Source organism: Triturus cristatus, chromosome 6, assembly GCF_964204655.1.
Source record: "Triturus cristatus chromosome 6, aTriCri1.1, whole genome shotgun sequence".
Taxonomy (NCBI): domain Eukaryota; kingdom Metazoa; phylum Chordata; class Amphibia; order Caudata; family Salamandridae; genus Triturus; species Triturus cristatus.
In genome coordinates this window covers 1,629,371,638-1,629,386,729 of record NC_140589.1, presented here as the reverse complement: position 1 = coordinate 1,629,386,729, position 15,092 = coordinate 1,629,371,638, and the positions used below count along the sequence as shown (strand labels likewise).

Sequence of the window (15,092 nt, the reverse complement as noted above, 5' to 3'; positions counted from 1 at the left end):
GTTCGAGATATTTTCTTCCAGTTGCGTAAAAAAAATAATCTTTCCTTGTTTTCTGCTGCAAGGAAGGAACATAAAGCGTGTTATTCTGCATCCTGCGTAAACACGTCTTTTTTAAACGTAGCATTAAAAAGCCCAAAGGGGTCTCCGGTAAATTGCATTCCTGCTATTGAATGCAAGTAAACTTTGAAAGGCTATGATATGAAGCGTGGACGTTTATGTCAAAAGAATGACCAGCTTGCACCTCAGTTTCCCCATTCAAGCCGGCGCCTCGCAAGTGCCCGATGTTTATAATCTGTATGGTGTGCTCTTGATAATTGTGGCCACTGGAAAGGGTAAGCGGTGTGAATTCCACTCCCGCGGCTGCTATTCACCCTCCAGGCCTGAGCGTGTTACATCCAATTATGAAGAAAAGCATAATGCCACTAATAGTAGCTATATAATTTCCTTCACACCTCATGAACCCGATTTTGCTTACAAAATTGGAAAATTGTTTTCTTTGCAACATTTGCTTTCTGCAGATTTTTTTTCTTCTTTTTAAAGTAAAAGACCTGGGCTTCTTTTTGTGGAGCACGGAGAAGCACAATCCTTTTTTTTTAATTATCCCGAAAAGGGGCGGGGGGTTGATGAGCAGATCTACTCTCAAACCGCATAACCTTTCCCCAGCCAGGCTGGTATTTTCATGCTGTTTTGCAGGTGTGTGTGCTGCACCCGACTCACAGAATGGCACTCCTTTGTCGGGGTCTTTTACCCCCTAACTCTTAGATGATTGAGGCTCCGGAGATGGGTTACAATGTGCTCCAGGGAGGCTTGCTTCTGTGTTTTTTTTAACTTCTTTGTGCCTGTACCATCATTTTTGGTTGCACTTCGACACAGAGCAGAGAAAAGAAAGTTCTGGCAGGGGTGGCTTTGTGAAGTCGGGGTGCAGTGCTGCAGTTTACCCGGTACTGATTTAGCGTGGTGACTTTCTTATCGCGCCGGACGTTATAATATGTCTGCATAATTTTTCTAGGGGTATTTTATATATCGATGTTTATTTTAAGGTTATTCAATGTTTTCTGTAGGCTGATAGTGCCCTGGGTAACCTGCCCAGGATTCGCCAAGCATACTATGAAATTATCCACTGTAAGTAAATAAAGTGACCTGTCTCTTTAAACGGGGCAGCCACCCGGATACAGACTGTAGTCGCTTCCGTCCTTGTGCAACACATACTTGTTGGTAAAGTGGATTAAAATCTCAAGAGGGCACATGCGTCCGGCTCTCTGCGAGGTAGGGGGAAGGGGCTGGGGAGTGTAGGACTTGAACACAATTTTTTAAGCGTTCACTTAAAAAACAGTTGAAGTATTTTACCGGCAGGGGGAGTCATCTCACGTCAAAGAGGTCGAATAAGCCCTCAGAGAATGAACCTGACGTCAAGGTTCAAAGGGCACATTAAACTTTGTGTGGATACACTCTGAATATTCTTTTAAAATCACGGCCCTTATCCAGGCTTTGCCACATGATCTAAAGTTCGTATGATTATGTGGTTACTTTGGGTCTCGAAATTTCAAATTATCTATCTATCTATCTATCTATCTATCTATCTATCTATCTATCTATCTATCTATCTATCTATCTATCTATCTATCTATCTATCTATCTGTCTGTCTGTCTGTCTGTCTGTCTGTCTGTCTGTAAGTACATATCTATCTATCTAGTTCAAGTAAGTTACGTTTTTTGTTAAAATTGTGCAGAAAAATAATTTGGAGCATCAGGAGAGTTGTTTCCTTGTGTAAATTAATGATACACCCACATATACATTGATGATGCATGCTGGGACTTGTACTCATGGGCGATGCTACCTGCTGTTGGTATAATTGGTTGGGCTAGTGAGAGCATCTTGCTGGTCTGCGACCTCACCCTCTCTCTGATAGAAGGGCTCCAAGCCTCCTCACACACCTCGAGCTTCAGATGCTCCTGTTAGCATAAACATGTTATCTGTTAATGCTCTTTAACTTCTTAGAATGTTATTGATCTCTAGAAAATACCTAAAAAACAGACATGGGGCGCTTTCTGACATGAATTGTGCCCCTCTTGAGCCTAAGATGACTGCCATAGTGTGCAATTTGCCCTCTACGGTCATTCACAACGTGCACTGTATTTAGAGTGGATTACTTGATTTTCCCCCAATGTGTCAATGTATTTGTGCTGGGTCATTACATTCGACTTTCATTTACTTGCAGCTGAAGAATGAAGAGGGCCGTGTGTACGACGAAAACCTCCACTACCCCCTCCTTCTCATCTTGACCAAAGACGGATAGAAGACGGTTACTGACGTGAAGAAATGCGCCTTCATATTTATGCCAATTTTTTATGATGTCCACATTTGGAGAAATCTGGATCCTGTGCCTTTTCTTTCACTGTTTTTCGTAAATTAGCTATTCCACGTTTGTCTACAATATTTTAAGGATCCAAGTGGCAGACGCTAGAACACCGTCGAGGTAGCTCTGAATTTCATCATTCTGAATTAGAGAAAATAAGGAGCAGTCCCTAATGTTGACTAATGGCACGCGCAAATTGTTTGAGTTTTGTGTATTTGCTTAATGATATCTGGGGAAATTGCTACACAAGTACAGTGTTCCTGTTAATTTGTCCTTGCCGTGACTGTGCCAAGAATACACTGTGAATACACTCCTGGTGGAAACTCCAGGGGTGCAGTTAGCCATGACCCACCATATCCATTTGCTGTCCTTTGATTGGACACCCAGTGAACTTCTATGAAGAGAATTCCAGTTGGATTGTAGAACTGGCGCCTTATAGACATTTTTTTCAGTTGCCATTTTTTTCTCGGCCGTAGAATGTTGTGTATTTACTTTGCAGTGCACGCCTCACCTACATTATATATAAAACATTTGGAACCGGTCAAATGAGATTTTCACCAGAGCATCTTTTAACCGTTACGTAAAATGTTTTTCTCTTACATTTCCTAATATTTGCAATGTTCACAAATCAATTTGCAGTGCCGGTGTTTTAAATTTGACATAAAATATAGTTTTGTCGCTTTAAAAATGTAACATCTGACAACAAAACGTATTTTGTAATTGACGCGTGAGTGTTGCATTTATATTACAATTGCCGCCTTACTCTTCTGCTAAGGTACCTCGTTGGAGATTTCTTAAGAAAACAGTTTTTTTTTCCTGTGGTACCTTTTCTCCATCAGGCGCACAGGGAGTGTACGCCTTGGGAGCTGACCATTTGCACTTTAGGTACAATAGATGACCCCTCGCCCCTCCCCTCCGCCCCGCCCCCTCAATTATGGGCGATTAGTCTCAGTGTGTTGTGTCAAGAAGGGGGAGGGGGCGGGGTGCACATTATCTGTTTAGGTACACGGAGAGCACGCTTACACCCCGCTTTGTGTCAGCCCAGGCTCGGAACCTGTCCAGGAGCACTCGGGAGTCCAGCTGCAGGCTGCTCGGGTGACACCGGCCGCCCCACACGCCCTTCTTCCTTCACTGGGCCGCTGAGCTCGGGGGGTCGTGGGCAGGGATGTCAGCAATGTATTAAATGGAGCCATTCAGGTGCGCGTCCTTTATTAAATTATCTCATCGTGATAAAAGTGGGGTCGTCCTCCTAACCACTACCATTTGTGTTTGGACCAATATGGCACTCTCCTGTGACAATGCACTGTTGCACATCATGTATGCCAGGTGATAGTAACTGGTCGGAAAGATTAGGCAAGAGGGGTGGGTACTGAAATTGAAAAAAGGCACCATTTATTGTTGTACATGGTATTCTCACCGAGGTTCACAAACACGCGCGTGCACGCGCCAACTCAGAGCCACAAACATTAATTGGCATATAGTAATAAAAACAAGTTTAGCAGCTGATTGCATTATACCCCCCCCCCATCTCTTTCACTCTTTATTCTCGTCTCACTGCCCCCTCCGCTTTCTTCCTTTTAATAAAAACAGAATCTAGTAATCTAAACTCCCAGAGACTCTGCCAGTCTCTCCTCTGTCTCATCTGCTTGTCCTCTCTCCATCTCCATTTGTCTGTGCCTAACTTTCCCTGCTTTCCCAATCTCTCCACCCTTTCTCCCCCTTTGTTTCCCGCCCTGGACAAGCGTCTCCACACCACCAACGTTTATGCTGCAACTTAATCAGTCTGCTTGCAAAAAATACAATTATAACAACTAAATAGCCTATCATGACGTTTCTGTGCACATGAATGTGTGTTATTCGTGTTGGTTTTTGGTAGGGTGCAAGTCACAAAAAAATACACCAACCCGCCGGGCTTTCCACTGGTAATTACCAATGTTTCCACTTGGCTGGCCCCTCCCCCTTTCTCGAAATATGCTTTATTCGAGCCATTCACGGCACCTCTGAAGCTGAAGTGACATCAGCTCACCCAGACATTTCCACAACATCCCAGTGGTGTGAGCCCGAGCGACAGGATAATGCCACATTATCAGCTGTTTTCTCTCCTTTTCCCAGAACTGGTAGTCGTCCCAAGGTGTTCGCCGCATACTGGCTCGACCCATCTGGCCACCCTTTTTGGCGTGAGAAATGTGGTACCCAAACTCGGCAGCCTAAGCCTTCAACCTACGTGAACCGGAACATATTTCAAAGAAAAACAACTAAGTAAAACGAGCCCTTTACAACGAGGCCCTGGCACAATAAACTAACAGTGAAAAGGGAAGAAAATCTATAATAAGGGACACTTCCCACTCCACCACAAACAACATCAGCACTGTTATAGAAAGACAGTGTTTTAAATGGGCCGGTACTGTACGGTACTGTGCACCTGCACTTTTTTTTATTTTGAGAGGGAGAGTACCTGCACTTCTCAAGAGAAACGTTATACTTGTAATTGGAGAGTAGTGGCACTTTCCAGAAACAAGCACTTCTATTTTTTCTGCACTTCTATTTTTCCATTTTAAGCACCAAGGAAAATCCTTTATTGGTCAGTCGTATAGGCCTGGAGAACTCATTTAGTTAATGAAGGAAGAAAACATTGCCATGAACGTGCTCTTTGCCATTGAGGATGTGTGTTTTTATGTCCACGTGTTGTATACTTTGGGTGGGGAATTACCCAGAATGCCTCTCTTGAACAGTGATCTTGTACTTGTCTTTTCATTTGATTCTCTACAGCCTGTAGTGTTTACTACACACATAATTACATCTTAATGTTATCATTATTTCAGATCCCATGAGGAATTTTCTGGAGATGTTATTCTATAGGTGTGATAATAAACATCCTTACCTAAATGTGAATTGTCATTTGTTTAATCCTAGGCTACTGTGCCTTTTTTGAAATTGAACCCATCTAAGTGGTTGAAGGTTATGCCATCAAGTTTGGTAACTGCTACCACAATTTTATGTTTTATGCTAGACGATGATGGATTGGCATAACCTGTTCAAAGTCACTCTTTGATATTGTATGTAAACGTGGGCCGATCTAGAAAGTGCACACTGGGTGTCAATTCACTATATGAACATATTGTCAATTGGTTGTTACTATTATTTTGAAGCACATAAATGCAGCACAGGTGAGTGGTTGTGTGGCGATGGAATATATGGATTTAAAAAAATATATATATTTTTATTTGAACAGGAAAATACACGAAATTGAGAGTAAACGGTCAAGTTATATAACATCAGATATAGTGCATAAATAATGACGAGATGCAAACTAGACCAAAACAACATGATTATAAAATCACACTTAATAATGGCTATAAGACTCACTCCATAATAAATACATAATACATCTTATCCGAATAATTTTAGAAAAAGCATAGTTCCAAAAGTTCCACATTATGATACCGCTAAAAGATATAGAAATTCCCTATAATTTCTACTTTGCATATACTCCAATCTAAAAAATACCAAAACCCGAATAAAAAACATTCTTGCTTGATTAAAGTGCATACAATTCTTACAACAGATATCCCTCTAATCACATAAAAAAGTGCAATGTGCAGAAGGGTAAAGTGCATACAAATCTAGCAGCAGATATACTTCCAAAAAGTGCCTTGTGCATAAAATTGTTTAAATGGTACGAGCGAACCCTGTAATACTTAAAGTGCATTGAATTTATAGCAAGACTCCCCTACATCCTGTCATCATCTTTCGTCCGCGAGCTCATTAAAAGAAAATGTTTGCCAAATACCTCTGAATCTTACAGTTGCTCCTATTCGTTTGGCATAGGCCTCTTCTAATCTATAGGTCCTGGACATTTTATTAAACCAGTGTTCAATACTAGGTTGTTTATTGGTTCTCCAGTTTTGCAGGACAAGTGACCTAGCAACTGCAATAGAAATTAATATAAAATATTGCTGATGTTTTGTGAAACACTTCACTTCACCTGATGAGCCAAATAACACCAACATAGTTGATGGCTCAATTGGCAAGGACAAAATCAGAGACATCTCGGCAAAAATCGCCTTCCAGAAGTGCTGCAAATCATTACATTCATAGAATGTATGCACCCAGCCACCATTACCATTTTTGTTACATCGAAAACATTGATTTGGGCTTGTTTGAAACATTTTGGATAGTCTTTCTGGTGTATAATTTAATAACCCGCTAGATAAAAATTTAATTCTCTTATAGTTAGCCCCTCTAAATGCTTTATTTGCTAACTCACTAAGCTGTTTCCATTCTTTAACATTAAACTTACAGCCAGTCTCCGAATAAGTTTTTTGAAGCTTTTTTGTCAAGATCTCATCTGAATTGGCCTTTTGATGAAGCAGCCGATACCAACAACCGACCCCCATCATTTTATTCGCCATCTGCTTAGTGATTTGACCTGCTATTTCGCCCTTCATAGAATAATTGATTTTAAAGAAAATTAACTAGCTGTAAGAAGCTAAGAAAGAGGCCGGTAGTTAGTATACTGGCTCGGAGTCGAAACGTTTCCCAGGTAATTAATGTTTCATTATTATAAAAATTCCCTAACTGGAGAAAACCTAGCTCTTGCCATACCTGATAAAGCCCTCTTGACAGTATAAGACCTTCTGCTTCACAATCCTGTATAGGGGTGTATATGCATGAAATATAGGGATATTTCGAGATTTAAAAAATAACTGAGTTCTTTTAGCTAATATCAGTATCACCTTGTACCTTGTTTTCTTCAGAAGTTTTGCCAAACGTAGAAAAACGGGGAGTGTTGTAGCACTTTCATTCAGCATATGAGTTAGCAGAAAATTATCAAAAACCGACTTTTCTTCACCGAGTTGGGAGAATAAGTTAGCTAAAGAAGCCTGGTAATACGCAGGAAAATGTGGAAGTGCCAAGCCTCCTGATGTTACAGCTAATTGTAATGTAGCTATTTTAACCCGGGAATGTTTGTTATTCCATACAAACTTCTTGATTATTTGATCTAGCTCTTTGAAATATACATTCAGGATTTTCAAAGGAAGATTGTCAAAAGGAAACCAAAATAAAGGAAGCACCGACATTTTGACCATAGAGATCCTCCCTATTAATGATAAAGAGAGCATAGACCATTTGTCTAATAGCTTTTTCACTTTCGTGAGCATGCTGGTATAATTTAAGAAAAATAGTTGCCGTAATCATTTGTAATGTGTATCCCCAAATATCTAACTGGTTGCAGTGGTTTTAACTGAATGGAAGATGGAATATCCAAAGGAATCACATTAAATGTATAAATTTCAGTTTTCGCTTGGTTTACTTTATATCCGCCAACCTGTGTACATTTCTGGATTTCATCAAGAGCATTTTGTATATTGACTGCCCCTGCTCTAAGATATACAATAATGTCATCCGCATACAGCTTAATTTTTGCCATCCCCATAATTGGAGGTAAAATCATTAAGCTCTTCCGGGTACTAACAGCCAGGGGTTCAATAAAAACTGAAAATAAAAGAGGGGATAACAGGCATCCCTGACGTGTGCCTTGTTTAATATTAACTTTGCCAGCTTCAGAGCCGTTAATAATAATTTTAGTATCAGTACAACTATATACCTTTTTTCAACACCTGAATGAATTGTGATGGCAAACCAAATTTATCCAAAATAAAAAATAAAGCTCTCCAATCTACCAAATCAAAAGCCTTTTCGGCATCCATCATCATAATCACCGTCTTGATTTTATTAGTAGAAAAATAATCAATGGCTTGCGTTAAAAAATATGTATTAGAGGCCATGAGACGTCCTGGAATAAAACCATTTTGGTCGCTATGAACTACTTGTGCACGGGGTGCTATCCTTTTTGCCCAAATTTTCATGAGCAGTTTGTAATCTGTATTTAGCAGACTGATAGGGCGCTAAGAGCTGGGATCGAAGGGATCTTATCTATTTTTAAGAAAATTATCAATACTGATTCTTTAAAACTTTTTAGGATGTCTATAGATTCTTTAATTTGATTAAACAATTTTGTTAAAAAGGGAAGCAATTCTTCTTGAAATGCCTTATATACTTCCACTGGAATCCCATCTCCACCACAAGCCTTGGCATTGGGCATACTATTTAACTGGATGTGTAATATGTAATGTGCTATTTATTACCAGTTTTGAGTGTGAGGAGAGAGGTCTTGACTCATGAGAGTTGAAACCTCAAGGGTGTCATGGAGACACTTCCCTCCTCATTTTTGGTAACTTAATGGCATACTACTTTTGGCAGACCTGTTTACGGCTTGTCTTGCAGCTTTTTATGTGCAAACGTTCTACATTAATTTTAGCCAGAACCATACCATAAGCGGTTCAAAATCCTAGAAGATTTAAGCATGGAGTAACACATTTTGTGGCATAAGACAACCACATTTTGCGGCACAGTATATATTTTCGGGAGCATTTTCTTGCTATTTAACTTTTTTATTTGCACTAATTTTATGCGTAATCCCACGTTTGTTTCCAATGTAGTTTAGGGCGCAAAGCCCGCAGGTCTGGATTACAAATATATCGACCCCAAATCAATGGTTTCATCACTGAAAATCTAAAGCTGGTAACAAGGTTGGTGATGGCATGGAGTCATGTGGTAAAGCAAGCTCAAATCTGGACAGGTATGCTGAGGAACAATCTCAATGAAGGGAGGGTCGAAGGGGGGCACTAATGCTACTGCAGCTTCCTCACCCACTAAGTGGAACAGACCCCTCAGCATTGGACATGCTGGATGCCAGGTGCTGAGGGTGCCATTGGATTCTGGATTCTGCAGAGGAGCACAGCAAGCCAAATACCATGGACGAAGAAGAGGCCAGATGTTGCCAGAGACCAGTCTCCAAGAGAGCCGCAGGAGACCAGATTCTGCAGGGTTGCTACAGGAGGTCAGATGCTGACAGGGTAAAAGGATGCCAACAGGGGAGGGAAACATTCCATGGAGCACTGTACTAGAAGAAGGGCTGCATACCAGAGAGTGTCATGGTGGGATGCTGGGAAAGCTGTCATAGGAGGTTGGAACATTTGCATACCTGCCTCCAGCTGAATCTTTGTCAGATTGTGCTCAGTTTGTGGGATGCCGAGGCAGGTATGAGGCAGAAGGCAGACAGAATGGATGAGAATTTGGGAGGCAGGCTGCAGATGGATCTCGAATCATCTGAGTTGGGCATGCACATAGGACAGAAAGGAAGCCCAGGTTTGTTTTGTTGTCACACAAAGCAGAGCCACTGTAATTATGCGGTTGTGGCTTTTTTCCCATAATAATAGATTTCTAGCTCAAACAGTTCAAAATTTACTAAAAATGCAGCGACACGTGTTGCCACACAATGGAATGCCCTTTGCAAAGGTTGACTTGACACCTTTCTGTTGCTTATTGCTGTATTTGGGTGCTAAACAGGTGCTATTGAGCTGCAACCTGTGCCCAGACAGTGTTAACAAGTACAACAAAAATGTCAAAATAATGGAGTAACACTGTCACAAAATGTGCCGTATTGCTTCCCATATTTTGCCTTTTCTTGTCATATAATTTGCACAACCCTGCCGCATAATTAGGCCCTCCCCTGGTGCATAATTCAAGTGGCCCCCCACATAGGAAAGGAAAGGAAAGGAAAACATTACCTCTCCTGCCTGCTGCTCACCCTCCCTTGTATGCAGCCCAGTAATAATGCAGGATCAATGTAAGGAGGGTTTGTTGTGTTTTTATTCCTCCAGTAATTACAAAAGTACAGTTATCCATAAAAAAAAAATACATTTCTGTGTCATGGAGGTGTTTCTCAAAGGGTTACATCTGCACAGTGAGATAAGATTTCATCAAGTAGACTCTGAGCATGTGCCTAGTTTTTTTGTGTTAAGTGGTTGTAACATAGTATGTGAGGCACCATGCTGTGATGCCTGAAGTTAATTAGGATATACTTTGATTAGAAGACGGAATTTGACCTTTTCACTGTAACAATACATGTGTGAATGTGTTTTTATCAGTGCCCCCGTTCCAAAGAGCATGATTTATTTTGCCACATCTAAATAAATAATAACACAAATGCCTATTTTCGAAAAGGTTCTTAAAGCCCCAAATGGTGTTATCATATACACAAGATATGTTAACATTTCTTTTACAAGTAGTGCAATTTATGATACTGTTAATGTTATATGTTTAGCATTTACCACCCTATTATAAATATCCCAGCCACCTCGGAAAATGGACAACAAGTGAAAACCAAGCAAAATCCGCCTCAGCAGCCAGTTACCCCGATGGTGGGAGGTACAGTAGAAAGCCAACCAGGGACCGGTACCAACCCCCCGCCCACAAGTGGGGCATCAGGGAGCGCTCCAGGGCAGCACAACTTAGTAGCGAGTCTGGCAGCAATCCTGCCATGGTTGGAGAAGTCAGGTACTTGGACACCAGCAGCGGGGGTCTTGGGTGGTGAGGATTCCGCTCTTGAGAAAGCAGCGAAGATAGTGGTGCAGGCTTCGGGTGGCAAGCCAGGGGAAGGACCGGTAGCTCCGTCAGGTAGTGTAAGAACGGGTGGGGCACCTCCCGCAGGGGTCAGCAAAGAATTGCTAGCAGTAAACACACCTGTGGACTCAGGAAAAGAGAAACCAGCAGAGGCAGCTGCAACCGGTAAGCGGCAGACATTGCCAGTGTTGGGCTTGGGTGAAGTGGGCTCAGCCAGGGAAAAACTGGCAAGGCATGTGACACAGTAGATGAAAGAAAAAAATGGAAAGGAAGTTATGTGAACATGTTTTCCTTACTGTTAGATGAAACTGAAAGGGAGGAGGCCAAAAAGAACAAAGAGTGGATGCATCCGAGGGAATGGGCAAGCCAATTGCAAAAATCTAGTGTTGAAGAGTCTTTGATGAATTGGATCAGGGGTTTTTCAATCTATATGGCAGTCATGGCTGAACACTTTCAAGGCTTAGCTGCAGAAATGGCATGCTATCAGAGTAGGATAACTGGCGCACACGATAAATATGGGGGATCGGGTGGAAGGAATACAATAAGGACTTTAGGAGAGCAAAGGCTACTTACCCTGCCCTCACATGGGACTAAATTGATATGATTTTGTGATTAGACCACCAGAGACACGGGTCGCAAGACAGTTTTAAGGGCCAGTCCTTTCGGCCAGGCCCCCCTGTTAGTACGGGGGGGAAAACGGGCATACTGGGATTTTGACAGATGTACGTGCACCAGGGCACCAGGCCTGCCCATTCCCTCATAATACCCAGTGCTTTGATTCCATGGTTGAACAAATACAATTGCCCTACGTCTGCCAGAATGTTGTTAGAAGGTTTCAGAGATGGCTTCAGAATTCCCATGCCTGACTACATAGGGGTATCATATTGCCAGAATCAGCTATCCGTGAGGGATAACCCTGGGGTGGTGGAAGCAAAAATTGAGAAAGAATTGCACCTGGGCAGGGTAGCAGGTCCATTTGACTGCGTTCCAGTTTGAGGGTTTTGTTTGTTCTCCACTGGGGGTGGTCCCCAAAAAAGAGCCAGGGGAGTTCAGGTTGATTCACAATCTCTCAGCTCCCAAGGGTCAGTCTTTGAATGACGCCATTGATGAAGAACTGTGCACGGTCAGGTACTCATCCTTTGATCAGGCTGTTGAGATGCTCAGAGGTCTGGGCCCTGGCGCGCTTCTGGCGAAGTCAGACATCGAGTCGGCGTTTCGCTTGTTGCCGGTACACCCTTTAGATTTCCATCATCTGGGTTTCCAATTTCAGAGGAAGTTCTACATGGATAAATGCATGCCTATGTGGTGCTCTGTTTCTTGTGCTTACTTTGAGTAGTTCAGTTCCTTCTTGGAATGGGTTTTCAGGCAGGTGACGGGGCACCAGTATGTTTTGCGTTACCTGGATGACTTCCTTTTCCTTGGCGCACCACCCTCTTAGGATTGTGGTTGGGCGCTGTGGCAATTCTGTACGTTCATGCAGGATTTTGGGGTACCGCTGGAGCAAGGTAAGACCGTCGGGCCGTCCACGGTGATTGAATTTTTAGGGATGGAGTTGAATTCGGTTCAAGGTTGCTCACGTCTTCCCAAAGAAAAGATCACTATTTTCAGGTCCCCCTTACAACAATGCTTGGCAAAAGAGAAGGTTACACTATATCAGCTGCAGTAGACTGTGGGTCAGTTAAACTTTGCATTGAGGGTTATTCCAATGGCACGACCATTCTCACGTTCCGTAGCACAGGCCATGTCAGGAATCAAGGAAAAACACTACCACACCAGTTTATCCAGCGAGGTCAAGCAGGACATGCGGATTTGGATGGCATTCCTGCGTGACTTCAATGGTAAGGTACTGTGGCCCAGCCCGCCTACACCCTGTACGGAGATAGGCTTAATGACTGACTCTGCAGGTAATGAAGGGTTTGGTGCCATACGAGGTACCGAATGGGTAGCACAAAGCTGGCCGGCATAGTGGGTCGAAACTGTGTTAACAGGTAACATTGGTTTTTGGCGCTTTTTCCCATCCTGGTGGCATTTTCTGTATGGCCGGAGCAACTGAGGAACCAATCAGTTGTTTTCTGGTCAGACAACATGTCGGTGGTGGAGTGCATCAATCATCAAACAGCAAAGTGTAAGATGATCCTGCGTTTGTTGAAATAAATCATACTGCTGTGCATGAAACTAAATATGCAGTTTAGGGCCAAACATGTCCCAGGGGTGTTAAATCACGCTGTTGACGCACTCTCTCACTTTAAGATGCAGGTATTCAGGTCGCATCACCCAGAAGCGGCGGAGAACCCAACGCCTTTTCCAAAACAGCTTTGGCAACTTGGTGCCCCCAATTACCAGACCTCGTGGCAGCTAGCCTAGCCCCCAGAAGCAGGAGGGCATACGAAGGGGCGTTTTGGGCTTACTGTAACTTCTTGGGGGACGAATAGGAGGGGAATTGGCAGGACACAGGGGCTGTGTTCTCTTACCTGAGGGCAATGAAAGATGAAGAGCGCTCAGTGGCAGCGGCAAGGCGACACGTAGCAGCTATCTCCTTTGCGCAAGCGAAGGGCAGAAAGGACCCCACTAATACATTATAGAGTGGAAAGCCTTAAAGGGGTGGCAGCGTCTGCAAGGTTCACAGCTGGACCCAAGGCAACCAATAGGTATTAACACTTTGGCCGCAATACTGGAGGTGCTTAGTCAGGTTTGCAACACGGAGGCAGAAGCTTTACTGTTTAGGGCCGCCTTTTCCCTGGCATTTTACAGTGCTTTTAGGATTGGGGAATTGGTGGCAAAGAATAAGCAAGACTGGCAAGGGGGACTGCAGTTTAGCCATGTGAAAGTCCAAGGAGACTCATTATTCATATCAATCCACAGATCTAAGACCGATCAGGAGTCCCGAGGGGAGGGGGTGGTGCTGCGACGGGCACAGGGGAACCTTTGCTGCCCCATCACCAAGTTAGAGGCATTTTAGTAACACAGGCCTAATGGCATGGGGGGGGCACTGTTAATTCATGCGGATGGTACCCCACTTACGAGATTTCAATTCAGAAGGGTCATGGGCAAAAAACGGGATTAGACCCCAGCAGTTTTGGAACACACTCTTTCAGGATAGGGGCCGCCACCGAAGCGGCAGCAAGGGGTTTTTCTAGGCGCGAGGTGCAGAGGATCAGCAGGTGGTACTCAAATTGTTACAAGCACTAATGCGACTGAATATGCTCTAGAATTGCACGGACGGTTTCACAGACAGTACTTTCTTTCCGTTTCAAATTGCAGTTTCTCCACCCTGTCACGCGGGAGGGAAACTCGCGGCGGCTCATTATCGGTCAGGATCTCCACGGGACCAGTTTCACACCTGGGAACATGCCGAACACAACGTATGGGTCATTGGACATTCCTATGTGAAAAGGATGCAAATTGTTTTTCTTTCAGGCAACTACGAGTTGAGAGCAAGGCAGGCTGGTTTAAGGGTCTCTTTTCATGGGCGGGGGGCCTGCGCATTGACCATTTCAGGAATTTGGTGGTAGACCTGCTGGACCGGGAGGGGACTCCCCCTCTTAGAGTCTTCATTCTGCACTTGCGGGGGGGGGGGGGGAGAATGACCTAGTACACCTGGGTAGAAGGGGTTTGGTGGAAACATTGATCACTGAAGTGGGTTGGTTGGCAAAATGATGCCCTGGGTCTATCCTGGTATGTTCACATATGATCCCAAGATTTCAGTGGAGGGGGGGGGGGAGTGTGTGTGGGCCTTGAACTACATGGTGAAAATAATCAATAACAAAATGAATAGACTTTTCAGATCTCAAAAATTGTAGACGATAGCACGCGGGTGCATCAGGGAGGAGCCGTTCTTCCTGCAAGACGGCGTCCACTTGTCCAAGTTGGGAAAAGAGATCTTCCTGGAGAACCTTCTTGCCTGGTTAGTAGGGTCACGGAACAGGGCATGACCTTCAGTGGGGCAGAGGGGGGAGGCCTGATAGTCGGGCAACTATGCAGGCCTGTGGCAGTAAGGTCATGATTGGTGAGCTTAAATTTAAGGTCCTTAGCGGGCGGTGCCATTGTAAAATGGGGACGCCTGAGGGGGAGGGACAGGTGGTCTCTCATAGAACTCCAGGGGCAGTTACAGCCGGTAGGCTGGAAGGGTGCGGGGGAGGGGAGTTACGCTTTCCAGTAGGCTGGTTGGCCACCCTGCATGTGCACAAGGGTTCAAGTAAGCTGCGCATAACTGCATTGGCCCCTTATGGAGATAATCTTCTGGGCATAGGGGGTGCTCGGGGGGGA

The 15,092-nt window shown here is 43.7% G+C and overlaps 1 protein-coding gene across 1 annotated transcript in view; it reads left to right on the top strand.

Moving 5' to 3' along the window:
• The window catches only part of CAMKMT (calmodulin-lysine N-methyltransferase), a 1,482,081-nt gene extending 1,476,838 nt beyond the window's left edge, over positions 1-5,243 (top strand). Inside the window, exon 11 of the mRNA XM_085612777.1 lies at positions 2,220-5,243. Within this exon, the coding sequence (XP_085468903.1) occupies positions 2,220-2,297 (78 nt within the window). The 3' untranslated portion in view covers positions 2,298-5,243. The remainder of the gene's footprint in view (positions 1-2,219) is intronic.
• The last annotated feature ends 9,849 nt before the right edge of the window (positions 5,244-15,092 follow it).